This window comes from Cydia pomonella, chromosome 3 (genome assembly GCF_033807575.1).
Source record: "Cydia pomonella isolate Wapato2018A chromosome 3, ilCydPomo1, whole genome shotgun sequence".
NCBI classification, from domain to species: Eukaryota; Metazoa; Arthropoda; class Insecta; order Lepidoptera; family Tortricidae; genus Cydia; species Cydia pomonella.
In genome coordinates this window covers 27,013,147-27,039,936 of record NC_084705.1, presented here as the reverse complement: position 1 = coordinate 27,039,936, position 26,790 = coordinate 27,013,147, and the positions used below count along the sequence as shown (strand labels likewise).

The 26,790-nt window shown below is 36.9% G+C and overlaps 1 protein-coding gene across 1 annotated transcript; it reads right to left on the bottom strand.

Moving 5' to 3' along the window:
- Positions 1 to 15,368: 15,368 nt before the first annotated feature.
- Positions 15,369 to 26,386, bottom strand: LOC133516438 (uncharacterized). The gene is made up of 8 exons (XM_061849384.1): positions 25,036 to 26,386; positions 23,924 to 24,037; positions 22,104 to 22,203; positions 20,960 to 21,108; positions 19,792 to 19,869; positions 17,973 to 18,055; positions 16,164 to 16,286; positions 15,369 to 15,722 (listed from the first exon to the last, which is right to left on the bottom strand). Exons 1-8 carry the CDS (start codon positions 25,082 to 25,084, stop codon positions 15,381 to 15,383), a joined length of 1,038 nt encoding a protein of 345 aa, XP_061705368.1. The 5' UTR covers positions 25,085 to 26,386; the 3' UTR covers positions 15,369 to 15,380.
- Between the last annotated feature and the right edge of the window lie 404 nt (positions 26,387 to 26,790).

Genomic DNA, 26,790 nt, shown 5'->3' with positions numbered 1-26,790 from the left:
CATCGGCACGATCAGTTACACCTTGGATTAGGGTTTTTGGGGTCGAGGTTGTCTCCTCCAGGAAGGGGGGATGTGGATAAGTGGATTAAGATGGGAAGGGGGGTCAGGAGGGTTGGTCTGGGTAAGGTTTTATGGGTAAATTGGAGGTTTATAGGAAGGGATAAATGGGTCGTTTTCATGGCCCTCAATCTCCGAGCCTCCCCGTGCAGGACACCTTTCCGCTGCATCGACCTTGGCCCCTTGACGTTGTCTCCCTTTATCCGGTCTGAGAACAAGTCTCTTACCGGATTTTAGGAGAGTAACGTCTGGTTCCCCGGTCGATGCGTCGGAAGTGTGTCCACGCGAGGCGGCGGCTTAAAGAGTGCCTTGCTAAGACCCATTTTTAAGGATTTGGGAATGGTTCATGAGGAGTTGTACCACGAGTTGGGATTTGCTCGGGTTCAACCTCCATTGTCCGGGTCCTTATTAGGACTAAGGGGCTATCCGCAACCTGCCCACCCGCTCGGTCGCTTTGGAGACAGCGTGTTTTCTCGGTAGAAGTTCCAATGCTGGGCGTCATAAGGGTCACCTCCTGGGAGGTAGCCCAAACGTCACCCAGCATAGACCTTCAGCCAAGACACCCGAGATGGGAATGATAATGGGAAATGATAAAAGTAGACTAGGTCTCCAGCTAATATTTTTATTGAACTCTGTGTCTTAGAGTACGACATACATAATACTTATGTATTATATACACATATTCAAAAACTGAAAACAATATTTTATAATCGTTGAGTCATTTTGATCCGTTTTTCAATTATTTTCAATCATTCTATTATCAATTCCATCTTCATCATGAGTTTACACTACACGGTCAGCTGATGAAAACTATAGGCGCCGCCATATTGGCCTCGGCTGCTCTGACGAGCGCCTTTCATTGTATCCCTACTCCGCAGCCGACCGTCACGCGACATGCAAACCACAGACGAAAAAGTTTGAGACGATGTAATAAAAGTTTCACTTTAATATATAATGGCTATATGGTTTGAGACTTAAAATCAAATTGTAACAAAGTCATACAGAGCGGATAACATTTTTTTATACTTACTTTAATTACTTTCAAGACTCGTATCTACATTTTATCTCATCTAAGGTTAAAAGTTAAGGCGCCGCGTGTGTAAATAGTTACAAATCACAGCATAATGTTAAGTAATGGTTAAGTTTATTATTTCACGTACGCTGTCTTGTTAAGGCTTGTTGGCTATCTGCCGTATCGCCCTTCTTCGGGTACTTGTAGAGTCAGCAAAAATTTATGTTGCTTTTGTAAATAATTATGATCTTATCCCGCATTTATACATGTTCGAGGCAAAAAATGAGCGAACTTCGCGTTTTACGTTCTGACATTCGCATTGTCATTCGCTTCGTAGCTCGCATGAATTTGTAACAATTAAATAGGGTTAAAACTGTTAAAAGAGGACGCCTCAGGGTGCCTACCGCGAAAACCGAAATTAGCAAATTGCGGGGATCTTCCTCTTTTACTCTCACTAAGATGTAACAGACCGAAAAAATGCGCGCAATTGACGAACTTTCGCGGTTATAGCCTAGATTTGGTACTAATTATTGTTAAAAGAAAGATTCTTAAATAAATACGATTATCCAATTCAAATAGAAATAGAATGAATAACGAAAATGTAGTGAAATGGCCCGAGAATCAATTTCCGGGCACAAATCTGTGTAATTAGAGCAAAACAATATTTTACTTACATAACTTTTATGTACATTTAAAATTTTAGCAATGGTTTTCTAATATAATTAAGAAGGGTTGGTGGCCTAGCGGTAAGAGCGTGCGACTTGCAATCCGGAGGTCGCGGGTTCAAACCCCGGCTCGTACCAATGAGTTTTTCGGAACTTATGTACGAAATATCATTTGATATTTACCAGTCGCTTTTCGGTGAAGGAAAACATCGTGAGGAAACCGGACTAATCCCAACAAGGCCTAGTTTACCCTCTGGGTTGGTAGGTCAGATGGCGGTCGCTTTCGTAAAAACTAGTGCCTACGCCAAATCTTGGGATTAGTTGTCAAGCGGACCCCAGGCTCCCATGAGCCGTGGCAAAATGCCGGGACAACGCGAGGCAGAAGAGAAGAGTTTTTTTAATATAATTATTCGGTCTTTTTTTAAACACCGTTGTCCTAAATAATTTATACCTAGGTCCTTTCTCCTGTTCTTTTTTTTTATAAAAGTGGAAATGCGTTTCGCATACCACACAGGCACGGGGACGGGCCTCGGATGGTTATGTGGGACCCCTAACCGAAGCGTTTGTAAGTTCGTACTAATAGTAAGGTAGTAAAGGTGAGCTTCTTTACCAGTTATTTAAAAAAAGCAAATAAAAACACAAATGCGTATTAGTATAAAAACAACTTTTTATGTCGACGATACCCATAATCGGGAACTATTTTGCTATCGGTACGCATCTCAATGTCAGGGGTCTGCGAGGTCGAGCGCGCCTTTCTTTTTTGTCTCTTTCTCTCCTACTATCCGACGTGCGTCAAAATATTGAGTTAATTTGACGGTGATATGAGATTAAAGTGATAATGTTGGTAGTAATGGAGTTTGTTTTGTTTTGCAGTGTTTACAAACAAAAGAAAACGACCACTGGTGGATGTGCAAACTATTTTGATATGGCCTTTTTGCATACAGGATTGGGAAAATTGGGATTTTTGAATCGGTATGCTAGACCGGTACTCTGTCTGATATCAGAGAAATGTATCAATGATACGTGATGGTATATTGGTTATATGCGAATTGCATAGTGGGGGTATAGTACAGCGATCGCAGCGCATGCGGTGGTAGGTAATACTTGGCACTAACAGAGGTTAGCGTCTTTAACATTTCGTACAAATTATACGCACGAAATGGAATTTTTAATTTACGATATCTCCTAAGATATTTATTTAAAAACTATATTATAAGACACTATTGTAATCTGTATGAAATGATCAATATAATTAACGTATTTAATTTGATATGATTAATACTGTATCCATGTAAATAGCTTTGCAAAATTCTTAAAAAAAATCCCATAGCGTTAAATGACAGGTAAAGAAAAAATGTGGATATACAAAGATGATTGTGACCATTTATATACGTATTCTACAGCGGTATTGATATACGGGACAAAAAAGGGACGGGTCAAAATACGGGACGCGATACTTAAATACGGTGACAGTCCCGTATATACGGGACGTATGGCAACCCTAATTATAGTACATATTAATTCTATATTCAATAATCATAAGTTGATATATGGTCTATGGTCTTTGGTGTATGACCTGGTTTCTAAATGGACACTAAGCATCGATTGATAATTACTATACTTACTTACTTACTCCGTTGGCTCAGCGACCCAAAATGAGACTTGGCCTCCGACACAAGACAGCGCCACTTTTCTCGGTCCTGTGCGACCTCTCGCCAATTGTCGACTCGAAGCTCGCGCAGATCGATAATTACTATAATTAGATTTAATAAATACCTAAAAATATAAGTATGCATACTTATTATAACGATGTTCGAACAAGTCAAAAGTCACCCAAAACACGTAAGTATTACATTTGAAATGGTAATGACTCAAATCGCTTAAAACTCGTAGTCTCATGTACATGTTTGTTTATATGTGTGCATTTTGACATTCAGGCGATAGTAGCTTCATTAGTGCGAATTATTGATTAATTTAATGGTCTAAATTCCTGCTATTGCATCAGGGACATAAATTCTAGAATATAGGTTTTACTTATTGAAATTGTATTGATTTACGTGCAAAACCTTCGCAAGTACGGAATAATTGAACGGCAGAAAGGAAGCAATAGATTCGCGAAGCGAAATAAAAATAACTGATTTACATGACAAAATACAGTACAAACAATACAGTCATACTTATATTAAATGTAAACATTTGGTGCCTACCGTGGATCCCTTGTGAGACTTATGCGAGAATGCTGACAGCTGTACGGTCCCTTATTCCTCCAATTTTAAGACCTTGAAGAAGACGTAGGCAATTAGGCATTAGGGCCTCACATGGCGGAAGCTGAACGGGACGAAGTTATACATATTTGGGACCAAAAGTCATTGGGTTAAGTACTGTCAGGCAACCTTTGCAATGTTATCAGGATGTATAATTTATTAAATATGAATTGGATTTGTACTAGATTGAAACAAACAAATGCAACCGAAGGATATATCATTCATGAGACTGCTGGTGGTAAAGTTATGCCAAATTATGCACAAGCTTAATTAAGTAAGTGAACACCTCAATCGTTAAATCTATTTTAGTACGAATATTTGCACATTTAATTTTATCCTCATATTATTAAATGTACACTAAAATTGGGTAAATGGGGCTTTGGGACTAAACCTAGATTATAGTTCAGTTATATTTTTTAATTTAAAGTACAGTACAATCGACAGTACCTAATGCTGACACAATAGAGACGAATTACTGGAAGTTAGAGCAAATCTGCATATATTATTATTTTGATGTGTTTGATAGTATGTCGTAGAAATACATTTTAATATAATAAAAAATTTATAGAAAATCCTACTGTTATTTGGAACTTAACTATTTATAAACAGATTGTGATTGTGCGATAATAAGTGCACATAGTAAATAAGGACATAGAATGATCATTTGTAAGTACCCCAGTTTTAGTGCCGATATTCCGGACCATCGAAGTGCCGGATTATCGAGATTTCACTGTATAATTATTTATTTATTTGGGATTAGGAGATTCATATTAGATAACGACATTTATATACATATTTACTTAAGAGGAAGGAAGGAAGAACAGCTTTGCGTTTGCGAAATAAGGGTACTTTATCTATGAAAATTTCGGGAGAAAACGGTTTCCAGTAACTAAATCTTAACAAATCACTTTGATTTTGATGTCGATCGCTTCAGCATAATATATTCTAGGTTTGAAATTATGTTAATAAATCTAGTTTTTCATGTTGTCAATAACCACCTAAAAATGATGGAGAATGGAAAATATTCAGAAGTGGAAAAACATTTTCTCTTTTTGTTTGGACAATAACGTATACTACCTTCTTAAAGTTCTACCAGTAGTAACTGATCATAAAAAACCAACTCAGTTATACAAAATACCTATAGTTTATGTGTATGTACCTACTTAGAGATAAAATATGATTAAAAGTATTTTGTGTGATTAACAATCTAGGGAAGTAATTGTATCTTTTATGGTGAAAAATAAACACCATTTTACATAAGCTTAAAACAGTAAATGCGACTTTAATTTAAACTTCTGTCACCATTGGAGCCTCGTTTACCTGTCAATGAAACAAAAACGCTAAAAAATCCCAAAAAACAAAGGTGTCACCTACTTAATGGCGAATTAGTGAGTCGCGTCAAAAGCGATAAACGCCATCTTGGATATCGGGGGCCGTAAAACGCGTGACGGATCGCTACCGGCGGCTCCAATGGGAGCACGGCCTTTTAGGGTTCAATATGAGGGGCACGCAGACGAGTAGGTAAACCTTTTATAGGGCTGTTTTAACTATGTAGGTATAACTGCAATTTCGAACGTGATGTTTTCCATAGATAACCTACTTGCCTAGTCCAGAATAGCTTAAGTTATAAGATGAGGCTATTCCCAAAAGTTCTATGATGCGTTTTTTAATAATATTAGCTCAATTTATTTAAAAACTGAAGGCGTTGGTTCTCTATTGTGTATAGTTTATCTACTGTTTTGGAGGTACTCGTCTGTGTAAGATGTCCCCTAATATTTATTTTTATTTATTTATTGTACATATTCTACTGCCCATGTACCAACTCTACTGTTCAAAATATCTTACACAATAGTATAAATTATAAACCAAAATAAATGTCATGTATAAAGGAAAAAGTGACCAAGGCTGAACCAGGTGACCAGGGCTGGAATCGACCCAGCGTCCTCTGCAATCGCGGCAGATGCCTCCAATCGGCCTCCTGCGTCACGGCGCTATGAGTCGAATTTCTCCAAGTAGATTTCCTAATATTAGGATATTAAATTTAAAAAAAAATATTTAGGGAATTTAATAATCTCCAAAAGTTTAGCCATATTCTCTGGTATTGCTTAAAATATGTTATACATTATCTACTGAACCCTTAATTCTTCTTCTCCCTTATCAGTTCCCTAAGGTGTGAACACTTTTTCCGCTGCCCATTTTTTTGCCCAACTTTGTTTTGGAAATTGATATCTAATTGGGATCAACAATAGTTTTTTCTATTCTTTTTTTAGTGACCATCGTAGTGATATTTGATTCCCACGCGGGTACACTAAATCATTCCGCTAATTCTTTCATGCTCTGTTAATTTGTATTTTATTTTTTATATAAAATTTAAATGTTGTAATTTTCCTTCTTAAACTAAAAATAGCTCCGGAAATTATGGAATTGACGACGAATAAAGCTGGTGGGTTAGCTAGCAATATAATAGTTAATTATGTCATTTATATATCATCAGAGTTGATGACTCCGCCCGGCGCCCCTAGTAGCTCTGTGATTTTAGATCTATTGTAATCTTTTGTCATTTCATAATACTAGTGGTTCTTTGAGCTGTAGACTCCGAAAACCCCCATATCTCTAACTGTATTTTGAAAGAACTCTAAGTCACAGATATTCGCCTAAAAATTTGCTTAATGCTCGCTCAGTCAATTTAGAGATCCTGTTTTTGATATGTTCCGTACGCAGTCTTTCCCTACTTAGGCGTAAGATTATTTTTTAACTCGGTGCAAGATTTTGCCAGCGACAATCGTGTCGCAAGCAGGTAGAGTCGCAGGCCGTAAACTAGCTTAGCAGGCATTCCCAACAGCTCTATATCTTCCTGGCAATGCAAATAGAGGTGAATATTGAGAGACCTGGATGTTGTTTTACTAGAATATCCATATTTTATTTGTAGTTTTGCTATTTTTAGGGTTCCGTGCCCAAAGGGTCAAACGGGACCCTATTACTGAGACTCCGCTGTCCGTCCGTCCGTCCGTCTGTCACCAGGCTGTATCTCATGAACTGTGATAGTTAGCCAGTTGAAATTTCTACAGATTATGTATTTCTGTTGCCGCTATAACAACAAATACTAAAAACAGAATAAAATAAATATTTCTTTCCAATCTCGAGGTTCTCATCCAATCACCGAAGTTAAGCAACGTCGGGCGGGGTCAGTACTTGGATGGGTGACCGTTTTTATAGATAATGGTGCGAGTCCGACTCGCACTTGGCCGGTTTTTTTTTAAATATAGGCTACTATATTGTGTACCGATGCTTGGCAAAGGCCTTCTCTGTCTTTCACCACTCGTCACGGCTTTGTGCATGCTATCGCCAGTCGGCACCAAATGAGTATGTCTTCTCGCCATCTCCTTTTTGGCCTGCCTGCCTCGGATGATCTTTGGTGCCCTCTTTATATTATTGTATAAATTACAATTGATATTTAGAAAGCTTTTCTAGAGTGGTGCATACGTTTTTAAGCCAATAATTGCACTATTGATTTGAAAGGATAAGGCTTGAAAAAAAAATGCTTTTGACGCATAGAAAATATATGTGTCGTTTCCAAGCAAAAAAGCTTTGACAGGTTATTCGTTTAAAGATACAAGCATATATCGTCCTTATGGTGAGCGACAAAGTGGGACCTTTGACTAGACTTCGACACATATAGGGCTCCGTTATAAAAAATAATCAACGTTTTTCGTACTTCTCCAAAATGTAGTCCCATTTTTAGGGTTCCGTACCCAAAGGGTAAAACCGTCCGTTCCTCTGTCCGTCTGTCACCAGGCTGTATTTCATAAACCGTGATAGCAAGACAGTATAAATTTTCACAGATGTTGTATTTCTGTTGCCGCTATAACAACAAATACTAAAAACTACGGAACCTTCGGTGGGCGAGTCCGATTCGCACTTGCCCGGTTTTTGATCATTAGAAATTAATACTTGATACATATACATCTAATAATACCTAATATTTTAGTACTACAGCTGAACTTTATAATAATCTAAGGCACCTCCATCAACACTAAGTTCTTAGGCGTAAAAACCATAAATATCGTTATAGAAGTCTATACTCCACAATTCAACGGTCCAACTGTAAGCATTATATGCAATTACAGTCGTCATTTATCAAGAGTTATCACCGATTTGAATAATATAGTAACCGGTGAGCGAGCCAAATCAATTATGTGGGTTGGTGTGAAATGCGTGTAGTGTGGTGCCGCGCCTGTGGACGCGCGCTTGTAAAACGGACAGGTTTGTGCGCTTGCGTTCGCATCGGCGCGTTCCACACGGGGTGGTTTTATTACTTTCGCTCTTATCTAGTTGACACTTATGATTTAAACGCTTGACTACCGTCTTGTTATAAATTGCGGTGTCCATGCAAGCCGCTGACTAATAGTTTGATTTAATCAGTTGTTTAGGAGTTCCTTAAGTAAATAAATTGCCTGTGATTATTTTCGCTTGTAATTGATGTAATCGAGTTTCTAAATTGTCTAACATGTATCACAAGTGACAGATTAACGCACTAGCTATATTTATGCCCTCGCTAATACTCGTGTGATTAATTAATTTTTAGTTATTACGTAGAAAAACATTTAGTAACAAACTGCTTATCTACCAATGTATTTAGTTGTGTTTGTAGGAAAGTCGACATCAAGATCGATTCAATAAAATTATCATGCGAAAATTCACTTGCTGTACTTTATATCGGCAACTGCTACCCTTAAACTACCTACAACTAACAGATCTAAGTGAACGCTGATTCGAATGAGACAAGTTATTTGTTAATGTGACATTTGACAAAAAGCGTGCTGGGTCTGTATCATTAAATTTTATAATTTGAAAGAAAAGGATTTAAAGAGAGATTTTGTTTGAATTAAACATTACAAGATTTTGTTAAAAGCTGCCATTGGTGCGCCACATTATATTTATTTTAATATTTTTTACGGCACCAATCATGGGACATTTAAGAGAAAATTTGGAGTATTTTTGATATTTCATCGACATCTGTAAAATTTCAACCGTTTTATGCTTTAAAAGTTGAATGTCCAATTTCGTTCTAAAAGTTCGTGAAAGCTACTGCAAGTAGTTTTAATATTATTAACCAATTAAAACTATGGTTTTTCGCTCCAGTCATGGGATGTATGGCGCCATTAATTTTCAAACTAACAAATATCAAGGAAAAATTAAACTTAAGCAGTTCTTTGGCTCTTGTTTATTGTAAAATGTTGCCAGCGACTAAAAACTGCTGGTAAATACTTGTTTTACAGGTTTTGCCTATACCATTCCATTACTAGTGCCTGTTACATTATAGGGGTGTTTACTATTTATATAAAATTATTTGTTCTAAACTTTAGTTACTCTTAGTATTTTCGTAATCTTTGCTCATTTTAAAGAATAATTTGCCCTTAAAATTGGCTTGAGGAATTACGAGTATTTATAATAACAATTTTTTCATGCACAATTTATATACTATGAATTCGAACTTTGAGTTGTATGCGCTATAGTGGCATCGGCCTACTATGATACACAATAAATAAATGAAATAAATAAATATTATGGACAATATAGGTAACACAAATGGACCTAGCCATACTGTAAGCTGAATAGAGCTTATGTTGTGGGATCGACAAATTCACATTTTGCTACTTTAACTGTCATCAACGGTTTTAGTTAATAGAATCAGGCGTTACTTTGCGGAAATCCATATTAATTAAAACAAACAATATTACTTTAATTGCAGGTAAAAATACGCAAGTAAGTATTACGGGTTAGCGTTAGCACTGATTGACTGGCACGTTATCTTTTCGCGGATAAGCAAAATAATAATTTTTGTTTCAATTGTCATCATCGGTTTTAGTCCTCCCACCGCACTCCGCAGCATATAAAGTTGCAACGAACTAGTCGATAGTTGTGATTCAGTTCCATTCCCGCGCCGCAATGTATTAGAGCTCATAAAACCATTTACGGGACATAACTCGTGAATGTAACTCTAAAGTCAACCAGCTTGACTTTACTGCAATACAAGTTTTAAAATCAGTACGTCGTCTCACGCTGAAGTTCGGATGCCAACTGCAGCTGCAGTCCTATGGCGGAGTCGGTTGTTGCCGCCGCCGTAACTGTCTATTTCCTTGATAAATCATCAGCAGCAGTTGTCATTCAAGCGACTTTGGAATCTCTGAAACAATATTTGGGACTTTGTTTTTGGATTTAATTAAATCATGACATTTCAACAATTTTATTAAATTTTTAGGGTCCGCACCACGCTTGTAATACCTTTATAGTTGCAGGCTTCCATCAATAGGCTACGGTGATTGATTACCATGAGGCGTGTTATAAAAAAAAACATATTTCGTGTCATAAATTCTTCATTACAGGTTTTCATAATGACTTTTAAGTATATGAAAACAACACCTACATGCGACGTAGATACTTCATGGCTGATAGGTTGCCTCAGTCATCATTTAATATCTATTTTTGAAGCTATCATACGGCAGCTACATTAGCTGTGATCGCAGCCAGGCATTCAAACATTGATCTATCGGCTGCCTTTGAACGTCACATATTTCACACAGGTATGTTTGTTCAAAATAATAACATAGCACAAGTTATCGTACTGCATCTCTAGTTACTGACTGTAGATGCGGCCAGGTTTCAAACTCTGATCTATCGACTGCCTTGGAACGTCGCGTATTTCATACATTCTAAGAAATTACACAAAATAATAAAGCAATGTTTATTATCTGTTGTGACGTACCGAGTCAGTTAAGCAGTGACTTTAGCACGACATCTATTGTGGGATAATCGGCAATATCACAATCAAAGAAGTATTCTGTATGTGTATTATAACTAGATTTAAGATTTGAACAATGGGTAGGTTTTTACGCATATTGCCATACAAATTGATCTGTTTTAATTGGTTTTGAGTTTAATTCTTAGGTGTTACTGTTACACATATTTGTGCACAGAAAATACGATTGTTGTCCCGTGCGCATATAAAACGGTGTAAGGGTTCACGAGTATAAACAATTTGCTGACTTTAAGCAAAATTAGGAATTGTTTGTTATTTTAGGCTGACACATGCTTTCATAAGTTTAAGTTATCATGTTCCATTTAGACCAGTAAACCACAAAAATCAAATAAACATAAAATCCTTTGCTAACACACTAGTTTTACAACACAATATATTAAGTATCTCTTTTACTTTTACCTATTTTATCAACGTTTTATCTTTATAGAAGGTTCAACGCATAGCGGCTTAGTAAAGGAATTAGGATGTTTTTCAATAGTGGATATGAGGGCTCACGGTCAGTGGGGCCCATAAACATGTCAACGGAGCGATTGTGCGTCTATGACGGGGTCCTTTGATTCTATTATGAGGCTAGCATGGTCCTGTACGTTGTTTTTAAGTTGTATTATTTTGTTTGGTTCGAATTGTCTTCGTCAAGCAACATATCACGTTTTTAATATGAATAGAACAGCTAGATTAATGTTAGTTACACTAAATCCTAATATTCATAAATGAATACTTCCACTACCGCAGACAACTTCGTATAAAATTATAATACCTACTATAATCAATATTAATTATATAAGTTTTGTACATATACATATAATACTCGTTAAAATTTTGACACCTAGTACAAACAACACAATAAATTAAAACGATTATTTCGGATTGGTAAAAGGAAAACATAATTTAATGTTGATAAACAATACGATCATCGTATTTTTAATTTCTTTGGAGTTGACCTATATAAATTAAAATGACTAACGTATTGATCCGAAAACTATTTTTGGCTGAAGAAAAAATTGACTATGATAAGTAAGGAGGTGCATTACGATTGTAATAATTTATGAATTTGATCTGGATTTATTTATGTTCAGGAGAACCAACAGCTTTAAACTTACGATAGGACAACAAGATTAATACAGAGAGCCAATTACAGGAACTCACAAGTAATTACAAAGTATATAAAAAAAAGTAATGCTAACACTGACGCACACACACATAAGACATTGTTATGAATAAGATCTGTCAGTGACAAATGTGACATCTTCAACCAGAGACGCCTCCAGTAGGGCTAAGATGGCTCTTTATCAATTGTTACCATACCTGTTACCTTCTAACAAGTATGTAAGTGCGACAGTGTTGCATGATGCGACAGGTGATAAAACACCGACCATGCTACAGCCACTGGTGGGAGCGGTTTCTCGTTAGCATTTTTTTGCTCCTAAGCTCCTAAGCTGGCCATACACACTAGGGTATGCCTGCGCAGTTTTATTAACTTTACAGGTAAAATGGAGCGTGTGTGGTAGTCGAACTGTACAGGCAAAACTGCGCAGGTATACCCTAGTGTGTATGGCCAGCTATACACGCGCGCTTCATTACGCAAAAAGCGCGCCCATGCGCGCCTAGACTTCTAAAAACTTCTAAAAAGCTAGTCTGTAACCGCCCTATTATTTTCTTTAAAAGAAACCGTCACTTGATAAACACTTTCGGACCTTAACAATGTTCATGCTTGCCTTACAGCTCGCTGCGCCACTCGGGTTGAACGTAAAAGCCATTTTAGTTTGATTTACGGACTCAAGGTCTGTAGGGTCCACTTCGAGGTATTCGGCATACTCGGCCCAGACAGGCCACTGCTCATGTAGGTTAAACTGCTTAAATAGTTCTTGGATGCATTAAGTAGTAATAGTTTTTAGAAAATATCTGGTAAAGGTGACATTCGAACAGCTACAGCGTTGAAGGTGCAGCGTTGCAGCAGCAGAATATCGGAGATGCAAATGTAACTGCTAATTTCGTTTACGGATTGTGTTTCTACATTGCTGACGTGATTACTGATTAGAATGTTCACTTGTACTAACTGTAATTTACTCTGAAACATCTTGAGAAAACCTTAGTCTGATCCCAGCTTAGTTGTCAAAACAGGAGATCAAATGGCACTTAAATACATTCATAAAAATTGTACAATTAGTGCCCATGTCTAATCTCGTGTTCGGCATAGATCACCAAATGGACTCTGGTACCGATAAATGAATAACACGAGGCGGTAGCTTATAAGATTCCATTAAAACTATTAATGCATTTTAATTGCTTGGTTTAAAGTAATGCGCGATTGGTTGTGTGGTCTTGAAATATATGGACCATTGTTTAGAGTGCGTGTTCGCATTGAATTCCGTCAGATTAGAATTGTAGTTGTCCTCATATTCAGAACTAACCAGCTGGCACAATTATTAGCATTCTAGATTTATTCATGAGTAAATGTAAAATATAAGATACCGCTGGAGTGACGAAGTCCTAAAAGACCTGTTCGCCCTCGGAATACCCAACTGGCGTGAAGTGGCGCAGGATAGGGCAGAGTGGCGCTCTTTTGTGTCAAAGGCCAAGATCCTGTTGGGTAACTGAGCCAGTGAAGTAAGTAAGTAAATGTAAAATATGATCTTAACTTGATTTTATTTCAGTACTTCTGCTTAATTCTAATTATTTGGACTATATTAGGTAAATAAGAACCTATTATATATAGATATTGTATTTTCCAGCGAGGCCTATTAACAGAGACATATTATTTCATTTCATTCAAGTTTAAGCTTCCAATGTAGCCCTCAAGATGGCAGAACCACAATCACAAGAAACCACGGATGCACAAGAAAGCGTACGTGAACTGTAGAGGGCAGCACTTGCTTTGGCGTCAAGTGTTAATGTACAGTTTGACAAGCGGAAATCATTTCGCTTCAGGCAACAAGATGGCAGATCCTCCAACGTGCAGGGCCATAGACGAGTTGTATACCTACCAGATACCTCCCATCGACCAAATACCTACCCATCGCGCCATCATGCGCAATAAGACGCATTTGAAGAACAAACAGGCAGCTCCGTCTACATACTGATCCGTAAGTCGTAGTATTATGGAAACACACCGCCCTCAACTATCGTAACTAATACACTTGACACTTAATACTTCCTCCAGGCTTGGGATTTTGAATAACAACACAATAATGTGACCCATTTGTTTGACTTATTAGGTTTCTGTTTATTCAACCGTTTTTTGTTTACCCGCTTGTCCAACCTTCTTCGAAAACCAACGTTAAGAACAACCCCATAAGGTTGACTTTTTAACTATTGAGCAGCGTTTTTGTATGAGTTTTTTAATGGATTTTTAATAGCAAGGGGTTGATGTATGATATCATAATTAACTGGCACAAAAGGATTCGGAATCGTTATGTTAATGTTTTTCTAATTGATGAGAAAAGGTTTTTGCTTCACTAGAAACTTAAAAACGTATTTTTTATCTGGATATTTCCGTTACTATAAGTATCTAATTATTCGGTTGTGTAAGATTTCTTTTAATCAATAATTTTAAAAGTTAGGTAACCTATGTTTCTTCATATTTTCATACTTATAATATGTCTATAATTTATCATTGGGTAAGCCTATTATACCGTCTTCAGTTACTATCTTATATCTATAAATGCAAAGAATTTATGTCCTGGTGTAGCATTGAAAGTGAAATTTTGTACGGGGGTAAGTGAAATTTTGGAAGCGAAATAATTCTTAAATATCAAACATTCGTCCGCCATTTTGTAATTTCCTGTCAAGGTTAGGCACCGAAGGCACACTTCTATTCGGCATTCAGCCACGATTGAAAATTATGTAAAAATATTTAAATTGGCTCTTAAATTTATCTATTTCAATAATTTTAAACATAAACAAAAATATTAAATTATAAACGTCAGTATTTTAAAAATAAAACGCATTTATGCTATTTGTATGAATAAGTGCCATAATTAAAAAAATAAGCTATTCCCTAGGAAATAATATATAGGTACCTATGCCTGTGTCCTTCAGTACACCTACATGAAATAAGATCTTTTTCGAGCAAGTGTGATGAAAAAATACATATATTTTAAAACAAGTATCGGACTTAGTTTGTTCCAAACGTTTTAGTTATTCTTATCTCGAACGTGTCCCTCCTTATATGAAAAATTTAACAAGCTTACATTAATGTGTCGAATTCGAGGTTCTTGTCGGGCCGCGTTACGCGAGTAAGTTTAATTTGATGTTCAAAACCAAGCTTTGGAGTTTGGTAATGACTTCGATATTGACAGGCTTTTTTGAAGAGTGTGTTTAAAAATAGGTTTGTAAGCCTGATCTTGCAATAAATTATTCATTCAATTATTCGGTTACCGGTATTTAACTGGCAATCTGAACACGTAACATCATCATCATCTATACTAAATATGAATATGGTATTTGGTGGAGAGGGTGGGTTTTAGGAAATCTGTCCTGATGAGGTAGATAATGGAATCTGCAAAATGAAAATAAAAAACTTGTATATAGAATCAAATTTTCCAAAAAAAAAAAAACTAATATTATGCCTGTATTTTTACATAGCTTGAATTATCATAATTTTCTGATGGAATATTATCCTGTTTCTGTACACCCATAAGGCTTGTCGAAATTCCTTTCTGCTCAAGAAATTCCCGGAAAGTGATATTAAGTGGTTTACGATCTTTTTTTAAATAGTTATTCTCTATAACATCTGTAAAGTTTTCAAGGGATAAAACGTCGGATCTTCTGACTTTGACCTTGAAGGGGTAATCAGCGTCGAAATCCTCGATGTTGGAGGCGGAGTCCATCCAGTGCATATAGGGATAGACGTGGATGAAGCGGGCTGGGGCCGAGCAACCAGGACCTTGGACGCCGAAACCAACCTAAACCAGACAGTTCTTTAGAGTCAGGAAATAATTCGGCTTTGGAATAAGCTCGCTGACGAGATTATTTCGGTGGACTACAGGGTTTCTTCAAAAACACACGGGCCCATGAAACTGGCCATCTTCCATGGTAAGCACGGTAAGCTGGCCATCGGAGATCTGTTACAAATTTATTTGCCTAAAGCTTGTCGATCAAGCTTTAGTTGACCTAACATTTAGGTCCTGTTTCAGGATGTCCAAGTAAAGTATTGGGTAGCTAAAAACGGCAACGATGACTTTTATTCGACAGATAAATAGCAAGTAGCTTATTGAGGACTATACTTGAACATTATAAAACAGGCTCTTACTAAAGTAAATTTCCGTGGCGGAAATTACCAAACTTACATACATACATAATATAAACACACACATAATGCAATAGCATATTAAACCACAACTTACCAATACCCATTGGCCGGACGCATTCGAAACTAATGCCATCCCGTTCTCCCAATTGCAGTTTTTCACGTTATTCACGGCGAACGCACACTCATACAATTTCGGAGTATACATACCCTTTTGGTGCTGTGAACAAATAATAAAAATATAACAGTCTACGTCTACCCCGTTCTTGAGAGGTGGTATATAAGGATTTACATTGAACTATTTAGAATGGGCTACTCAAAAATTATGCGAAAAAGAAGGTCATACTTAAAGGAAGGAAAAGCAAATATATTTATGTCATCGTCCAAGTTTAATAAAATTATGTATACTTAATAGAATAATTTTTAAGAAAAAAAAACCGACTTAAATGAGGAAGAGACCGGTGAAAGAACGATTATTGTTGATTTTAGATTTTATACAATGAAATTAAAAAGACAGCGTCCTACGCCTAATTATGTCGAAAAGGAAGTAACATGTTTTTTTTTGCCACTGTACCCACCTTGACACATTTCAGGTTTGCCCTATAGTTGACTGGAAAGATACCCGCAATAGGGTATTCGACTGTATTTAAAATAAATTATTTCACACCATGCATGAAATAAAGCACCAGATAATTATTTAAAAAAACTTAGGATAGAAATATAAAAATGTGCCTTGAAAACCTAACTGCTTGACAAACATGCAAAGAGAACAAATTGCCAAACGTGAACTATGCATCATTGAAGAGTTCCGTTCTGTTCATCATCAGCAGTTCCACTTCATCAAATGTCACTTCTACAAATGTAAATACTTGATTTGTTAATGAAAATACTAAGATCACTATATATATGCCTTTAACATTTGAGGAGTTCCCTCGAGTCCCCATGGACCCCATCGTCAGAACTCGAACTTGACAAAACTTTATCTTGAAAATCTAATTTGCTTAACAAACACAGCGAAGAGGACAAATCGCCAAACGTGTACTATGCGTCGTTGAAGAGTTCCATTCTGATTATCATCAGCAGTTCTACTTCATCAAATGTCACTTTTTTAAATGTAAATGCTTGATTTGTCAAAGAAAATACAAAAAGCACTATATGTATGCCTTTCATATTTGAAGAGTTCCCTCGATTCCTCATGGACCCCATCGTCAGAACTCGAACTTGACAAAAACTTGTTTTGAAAATTTAATTTACTTAACAAACACAGCGAAGAGGAGAAATCGCGAAACGTGTACTATGCGTCGTTGAAGAGTTCCATTCTGATCATCATCAGCAGTTCCACTTCATCAAATGTCACTTTTTTAAATGTAAATGTAAATGTATTTGTTACAGAAAATACAAAAATCACTATAAGTTTGCCGTTCACATTTGAAGAGTTCCCTCGATTCCTCATGGATCCCATCATCAGAACTGAGTTGTGACGGAGTTATGGAGTAACAAACATTAAAAAAAACATAAGTACAACCGAATTGATAACCTCCTCTTTTGAAATCTTGAAGTCGGTTAAAAAAACTATAATAAGTACCTTATACATAAAAGATGACTCACGCTAGACCGAAACGGAGCTTCTAGAACCAGAGCTTCCAGCGCTTCGTTTTCTATATAAGCTATGATCACCGATCATAGAAAATGACGTGTCGGACGTCTCGGCCCGGGCCCGGCCTGGTCTAGCGTGAGTCATCCTTTAAATATAAAATCCACATATTTACAACGACAATTTGTCTGTTGTCGACACAAATGTCTAAATTGTTGTTGTGTATCAGGGATTTTGTTCCAAAATTATACCAATTCCTTCGCATTATATGCTTTAGAGAATCTATTTAATAAAATGAATTTGAATACTTACGCCAGCTCTTTCATAAAACTCGTCGCAAAGGGCTCTTTCTACATATTCAACTTTGTAAGCTATTTTTTCCAGTCTTTTGTTTTCTGTGAAAAAATGCTTCAATTACAAGATACAAGAAATTTATTGATAAAAGTCAATATTTTACAGGTCAATTTGAGGTAGGTACATATTCAACTAATACTAGTAGGTACAGCATTTTTTGGATAAATGTCACTTACCTATTATAACTTTACAGACTAACTTACTACAGACTAAAACCGTTTCAATAAAAAAAACAACGGGTTGCACTCCGGGAGTGCCGGCAGAAGTGAAATCTTGAATATTAACGTTGTGCATTTTTGTTATTTTGGAATGGTTAGGGGATAATTTTGCACGAATTGCTTTAATTATCAGTATAAAAGTAGGTACTATCATTTATGTGATAAAATACAATATTCATTGCAATCGCCCTGCGCCGCCTAAACGAAACGGCAGGCGCTGGCATACATTTTCGCCGCGCGGTAGAAAGAGAAAAGATACTTCTTATCCTATGCTGCGCCGGCGGTCTACTGGCTTCAATGACATTGTAACAGTTTTTCGATTAGGTCACGTGTCCTTCTTACGAATTTTCAATCTGACGAATCTGTCGGTCACGTAACTTGTCGCGAGTTTAACATTTTTTCCCATCACAAAAAATGCACAGCGCCGCTAAGGAAGTTTTCACTTCAAAAACATATAAGTACACAGTTATAAACTGAAATGAATATCATAGACTTAGAAAAAGTGAGCAAGATAGGACTTCTAAATACCGGCTTTCTCACAAAAGAGCAAAAACCCAGAGCCGCCAGACCTTACTTATTTTCTCATGACTAAAATGTGTGGGATAATATAGTGTTAGTATGTACTTTTAATGTCTGCATACTTGCTATATTGGCCCGACAGTCATTTGTCCGGTACAAGGTGCTAAAGGTTGGTAAAAATATTACAAACTTTTCTATTGGTATTGGAAGCCCTAGACTAAGGCCTCCAGTGCCCCAGGCTGGAATCGAACCAGCGTCCTCTACTATCGCGGCAGGTGCCTGAGCCACTCGGCCACCGGGGTCACGTCACGGCGGCATTGCGGCGGTATTAACCATACTGTTGGGGCGCCGTAAGCCTTCAGTAAGAAATGCATATATATAAATCAACTATAGTAGTGCCTCTTGCCACTTGTGTTGTAAAAATATAACTAGTTGTTAGTTTATAAACAAACGTAGTAATTAGCGTTAAGGTAGTTTTTTTACGCACCGCTGTGCTCCTGTCACGCGCCCGCGCCACCAGTGTTGAGTCACCAATCCTACGTTATACCTACTTCATAATTGTAATACCTACATAAAAATTGGCCATGCCGGGACGGTAGGACAGTGCAAAATTATGTACCTTTTTATAAGTATAACGAGCGAGCTCATCGCCAACAAACTGTCTCGCAGTTTGGCGAATATTTTGTTTTGTGGTACACATATTTTATATTTTAATGTTATAATAAATAAATAAAAATAAAAAATATATACTTAGAAAAATTTGACCAATGCCGCCGTGGCCGAGTGGCTCAGGCACCTGCCGCGATACCAAAGGACGTTGGGTCGATTCCAGCCTGGGGCACTGGAGGCCTTGGTAAATTTTTGTTAGTATATGACATTTATTTTAGTTTACAATTTACATAGTAGTGTTTCTACTTGAAATAAAAACAAATTAAAATATTTTTCTGATAATAATTTAATTTGTTATAATACTTTTAATAGTATATACACAGTTTTTCCAATTCAAGAACAAAGATAAACAGCAGGAATACTGGACTTACCATCAGTAAATCCGACGGCGTACAGTTGATCAGAGGCATTATACATGTATTTAGGCATACAGACAGGAAGCATGGGCGCTGAGAACCAAAAAAAAACACAGACAATTTAAAACAACTTCTTACTTAGTGGAGAATTTGGGGTTGGTAAGTCCAATGATGGCTGGGAAAGAGCTACGACGATCAAATGGGACGTTCCATGGGAAAATGTGCTTACGTCGCGTAGCACCGCATTAGTATTAGAGCGTCGTTAAGTCATTAATAACAGAGTAAGCGTCGACCGCTATAAGGTAACTTTACGTCACTAATTGCAGGTGAAAACACGTTAAGCCTACATAATACTACATAATATCTTCGGTTCCCTCCAAACATGTGCACTAAACAATCAATCGTCCATCAACATTCCTTATAAAATTGAGAACCATTGCTGTTCCCATACCTTGAGTAAAACTCCATACATAACCATTGTGTATATGTATGGAGTTTTACTCAAGGGTGATTTGTGGAATAATTTTATAGTGTTTTCTATTATTAAAAATGTTACATACAATTAACCTATTACAAAACCAAACCTTCAGCGTAGGATGTAATTTAAATGAGTATTGTTTTCAATCTGACTCAACAACACAGGCATAGCCTAGTGTGGCAATTATAGGTTAAGGAAATCTTGTACGCTTTTTGGTAAATAAACTTTTTTTTCTGTGTCCTAATAATACTCCTAATAAGTATACTCCAGTAACTGTCACGCCTTCTGACCGCTGCTACAGAGAGATTCCTAAAACTGACTACGTACAGGAATACAAAGCCTAAAAATCCGATGATTTGCTAAAGACTGCAGAAAACCATTGCATCATGCAAAGGCATTGCAGGTTGCATTGCATGAAGGTTTTTATTACTGGAGTCTTTTGGTTGAATATACTTTACAAATAGAGGTGTATATCCGCCTTAAATGATGCTGACTGTATAATCTTTATAATTTGACGATCTGTCTGGTCTAGTCGGTAATGGCCTTGTCTATGAAGTCGATGGTCCTTGGTTCCGCTCTCGATGAGAGCATTTATTTGTGTGGTGAATGCACTTACATTTAATTTGTTCCTATGTCATAGGTGTTTTATATAAGTATTTTTAAATAATCAATCATATATTTATTTATTTATTAAATCTGACTGACCAGCGTTAGTGAGTGACTCCGTATCTAATTCTATTAAAGCGATTGTGTTGTAGGTCGCGAAATCGTACTCAGGATGTAAAGACACATCACCCAGCTTGCATGTCCAGGTGCCTCTGTCTTGGGAGATGAACATGGCTTTGCTATCTCCTCTGGAACATAAAAAGGAAAAGCAAGCTATTGGCAATTAGTATTTCATTAATTTTATTATAACTAAAGCTGTCCATCCGTCTCAACATTTTAGAATTCCGTAGTTATGCATAATCAGGAGGTAAGAAGAAACAATACATAAGGTCAATACGTAATATCATCATCATCATCATGAACTTAAGAGTTATTCTCTTGTCGGTGGAGTATCTTCCAGCTTTTCTTAACTTGCGCCAGTTCTTTAACTTTTTGATACGACACGACCCCTACTTTTTCTTTCGCTTGGTTTAAGTAACTGCTTCTGGGTTTTCCTTTACCTCGCTTGCGTCCTATCCGCCCCTCCTCCTGGAGGAGGTAGTTTTAAAGAAGTGATCGTGTCGTTCCGCGTCTATTTTCAATAGTATCCAGAATAGCTCTTCTTTCACACACTCTTCGTAACACCTCTTCATGTGTTATCTTTTTCTTTCCGAATGGACGAATTTCTCCAGCACCACATTTCAATTGCTTCCATTCTGAAGCATGGGAATGATATTTTTATTTTGCTTCAATCTATGGCGTGGAGTGTCATAGAGGTCTTACAAATAATTGAAACTTGAAGTTGTGCTAATTTTTGTTACTTAAGAGTCCGCAGCAAGCTTTACCGAATTTCACCTTCCCATACAACGCACGGACCTCTTCTTCTTCTTCTTAATAACCTGTCGCTGCAACAATCATCTGTCAAAATGCTGTGGCCAATGATGAATTAGTTTAAATAGCTCCAGCTTATAAAACAAACGGAATACAGAAAAACAAGTTTTGTATGTAAAACTTAAATTCGCCATATTTTTTGAACTACATAAACTAATTAGCTAAGCTAAACTAATAAGCTACATAAACTAATTACAGGATATACATTATCCTATTGTAAGTACAAAGTTTCAGAGAAATCTAGCTAGGTACGTTTGTACGGAGAGCCGAGCTTGCTGCGGACTCGTAAGTATAATTGAATCATCTCTCTTACAGTTTTCGTATTTTGGACATGTCATCAGCATTTGCTATAGCGTGTCTGGGTTTTATTAATATTGCTCCGGTGACTGCTATTTGAGTTTTTGCGCCAATATCTGAAACAAGTAAATATTTCATCTTACATTGAATGACGGTTTTTTTATAATAAGGAAAACCTTGCAGGCCAAATCGTTCGTACTTGTCCGTACATGTATTGGCGCGAGTGAGACTCTCGATAACTATATGGCCTCATTTATATCATTCTGATGTCAGTATACGTTCGAATTGGCCTGTTTGCTTTCTCGAACATGTTTTCAATAACATATTTGCCTTTAGGCGGGGCAAGACGGGTTCGTATTAAACCAGTTGAGTTTTAGGCCAAAATCTGAGTAAGTATGACTCTAATGTTGCCAGTTTCTATTTAATTCTGATTCTGAGTAAGTTCGATAATGTATAGAGCATTTTATTAGTTATCCAAGTTCCTAAGATGTCAGGTTATTAAGATCTCAAATTCCTAGCTCTTCAGATTCTCATAATGCCGGATTCTGAGTAGGTCAGAAAATCACATAACCATTGTGACATTGTCATTAAGAACTATCTATTAATTACTTTATCATATTTAATCTTAAAGTGGCCAGTATCTCAGATATCTGCTGATTGTACCTGGCCTTTTCGAAATTAAATATACATAAAATCTGTCCTAATAAGAAAGCGTTATTTCCAGAATTCATCATTAAAAGAATGTGCTTAATATTTTAATCGAATCGTTGCTAATCGGATGAGATAAGAAACTGCATAAATCCGATCCCAACTTATTACCAATCAGACGTATTACTGTCATGTCACGGGACCATATACGAATCTGACCTACTCAGAAATTGTTTTAAAAAGAAAGTGACTTCTATATCATAAGTCGTATGTCGATATTGTTTTGTTCAGAAAGATACCTATGGCGAATCTGGCCTCTACAGAGTCGGGCTTACTCAGATTCGGGCCCAAAAACGAAACTGTCTCAATACGAATCTGCCCTGGCCCGCCTAAAGGCATATTTGGTTCAATGAATAAAATATGCCCGGATACTATGTTTAGTGCACTCAATGTGATACCTAGTTAGCTAAATTTGGAACGCAAAGATTTGATCGCATCTTTGTGCACTATCAGAGATGTTCTCAGATGTCTCTGTTATGTTTAGAAGATATGCTCGAATCTTCTCCGCGAAAATTCTCAAATCTTCCAACTCGAACGTAAGTTCCGTTGTCTCCGTGAGGAGATAATGTTAGAAAGCTCAGTCAACAAGTATATATGTATAGCAGGTGTGGCATTTATTGAGCAAATTTAAAAAAAAAATTATTTTGATTATTAAAACAGTAAAGTTTATTCTAAGACGCAATGTATTGCGAATTTTGTTATGTTTAAAGCGTGACAATCAACGTCAATTAAACTGATGACAGCGTACATTGAAGATAATATTTAATTTGTAGGAAGTCTAAAGAATTCTTAATTTTCAAAAATCGCTGAACATCTTGGTAAGTTTGAGGAGTACAGCTTACAGTTAAATTAAAATTTATTGCTCGTGTTACAGGCCACACCCGGTATATGGGACATACGTGCATATGCGTCTGTCAGATCTATCAAATATACATATTGTCTGGCGGTCAAATCTGTCAATGCATGACGGAGATGTACAGTCGTGCTCCATAACTGTTGAGTCATTTAGGGTTCTAACTAAATTGGACGTTTTATAGCGTAAGTATTAAATAACCAATATACTTTCGATAAACTGTATTTGTTGCACTCATGAAGATGATCCCGGGTAAATATTTTTGGTGTACTTACGAAGATGCGCTCGGATGACTCCAAGCCAGGAAAGTATTCCCGTCTGCCCCAAGTTGCCTTCATGGAATGGCTGGTGTCTCAAGCTGTCACAAGTTAGTTCCGGCCTGTTTTCCACTAAATATAACGAAAGACGATGTGTCATTCTTAAGAGAAAAGGGACCTTAGTACAGTATTAGGTAAGCGCTTTTGTGGCAAAGCATGGATTATTTATTCCTGGTAATTCAATTAGATATAATAACACCTATCCATAGACAAATTGGCTATTATGGTCTTTGAGGGTCTAAATATTCTACCCATTTACGAGTAGTAGCTAGATATTTTTCAGTGAATTTCTGTCATTTTACTATTATATTTTTGCAACTTCAACCACCAAAAACAAGTGAGCGGTTAAATGTTAAATAAGCCTTGCTAATAACTAATCAGCATAAGATATGTGCTAACTCGGGGCATGAATGCTAAAGTGTTATTTCTCCTTGGATTTTACGGGCCTATAAATCCCGGTCTTTTGATAGGCCTGCGTAGGGAAATAGATCCAACACGTAGAGGCCCCTTGGAGGGCTTTAATGTCGTGTAGAACGCCTGCTGGAACCTCCCCACACCCACCCCAACCACCCACCACCAACCAAATAGACACCCATGAACCGGTTGCAGCAGGCATTGGGACTATTGTAGAAAAAGTGAACAGTATAACGGTCTATGGATTGAAGTTTGGGTGGATAATGAGACTGGGTTATTGCAAAGATGTCCGGACACGTGCCATAACTCGCCGCCCACTAGATGGGCCCCTGAAACTGCCGTCGTGAAGACGACCAGGAGCAAAGTGTTCACACATGATATTGAACTTCTAAAATAAGGATAGAGAATTAAATATATAATTAGGGGCTTTTCATTAATCACGCGAATGCTAAGTAAACGTCCTCAACCTCAATATATATCGACATCTTATGTAATCGATATCAAATCCCTAAAACGTGCTCCGAGTTTGTACCTAAGGTAAACAGACTACAATATTATCGAGTTTTCCATAGAAGGGACCGTAAAGACAATGAAGCTAAGCCAAACTGACATTTCTGTCAAAAGTATCTCACAACTTTAAAAAACACAACGCTTACCATAAGGAGTGATCAAAACCAAAACCAAGCTGATTAATTGTAAAAGCATTTTTAAAATTACACTTGCATGGTGTGCAGCAAATATCTTATGAAATGTACATTTATTGTAAGTAATCAAATTTCGATAAGGGTATTAAATAGCTCTTGAGATTACAGATAAAACGTCTATAAACAAATTCGCATAATAAACACTTGTAAGATACGGTGGCGTTAATGAACGATTACGAGGAGCATTTGTTAGGGTTTTTTTTTCATGTCAAATTTGGACTGATGGGAACAATGACCCCTTCCCTTCATCAGTAACTGGCCGGAAAAAGTACAACAAGGGAAATTGTGGAGATCAAGGAGCCTTTGCCCAACAGTGGGACACGGGCTAAGAAAAAAAAATGGACTACATGCTCTTGGCTTCTCTTTTCAATTGTTTTATGGTGTTTTACCGATTAACATCGGCTAATCATATTCTCAGCATGGCAAAGACTGGCATCAATATTTATAAATCAAAATAAATTGTAGTTTTATTGAAAGGAGGTTCGAAATGCAATCATGCAGAAATTTCTCTAGTACTAATTACGAGACCCATATATGATAGTGTAGAAATATCTCACACGTCTAATTTGAGTAAGTATAAAATATTTCTTTGTTGTAGGGGGTTATCAGACAAAGTGTCCTTTTTTTAGAAAAACTAACTACGTTTGGGTTATTTCGACTCATAATGACGAGGGCTTATTGATTAAAACAAAAAAAAAGTGTCCCCAGTATTCATAGGTGTCACACATTTAGGGTGTCAGTTTTGTGACGGTTCGTACAAAATGTTTGTGAAAATGCGTCACAAAACAGTAATTTATTTTAGGACACTTTTTTCGTTTTTCGAATAGATATTCCTCGTTATTCTAAGTTGAAATAACCCACAAATTGGTGGTTTTTAGAAAAAAAGTAAATGGTACACTTTTAAGTGAAAATGCTATTCAGTGCGTCCTTTTTGTGACATGTTAATGTACTAGTAACATCTCAGCGTTTCCTTCCATCTACCTGATTATCAATCAACATTAATCATTCTCTCAAAGCCGCGTTAATATTTATCTTAATATTGACACTAACTCTTCATATTGTCAGTTGTTAACTGGCCATTCAATATTGTTGTTTGGCAATCCATCTACTTGTGTGCGAACCTCGTACCGTTTGCGGAGTGTTGGATTCAAGACAATTTCCTTAATGCAGGCCTTGTACTTGCTAGATTGGAGTCAAGTATCTAAGCGGACGAAGCAGGGATCTGTTGGATCAGGGCTGTGCACTACCGGTCGTTGTAGAGACCTGTTTTAACCTCGATCTAATTATATAAATATAGAGGAAAAGTAACTACTCAAGCGAAGAAGTAACTTTTACCCTGGGTGACCAGTTGAAGATTCAACTCTAATACCTACCGTAGGTCGTGGGTTTGAATTGAATTTTGATAATCGCTCTTCAGTAGGTTAACATCGAGAAGAAAGCGGCATATCTCAAAAATGCCTAGGGATCCCGAAGGTTTGGCAGATCAGGTGACATTTGCATTGACCTTGACATTTAATGACGACCGGTCTGGCCTAGTGGGTAGTGACCTTTGTTCCTGAGTCAGGGCTGTTTTCTATGTATACAAGTATGTTTTTATCTATATACGTATGGATATCGTCGACTTGAATCCATAGTACAAGCTAAATCCAGACTCTTTTAGGACGATTTTATAACTGGACTTAGATGTCCTGTTAATATTACTGTGGA

What these genes read in the sequence shown, in the direction of transcription:
- LOC133516438 (XM_061849384.1), bottom strand. Translation starts at nt 25,084, where the DNA reads ATGCTTTTACAATTAATCAGCTTGGTTTTGGTTTTGATCACTCCTTAT. An exon ending in GGTTTTGATCACTCCTTATG is followed by an intron (nt 24,038 to 25,035) that starts GTAAGCGTTGTG and finishes CGTTATATTTAG; the next exon opens with TGGAAAACAGGCCGGAACTA. An exon ending in AGTCATCCGAGCGCATCTTC is followed by an intron (nt 22,204 to 23,923) that starts GTAAGTACACCA and finishes TACTTGTTTCAG; the next exon opens with ATATTGGCGCAAAAACTCAA.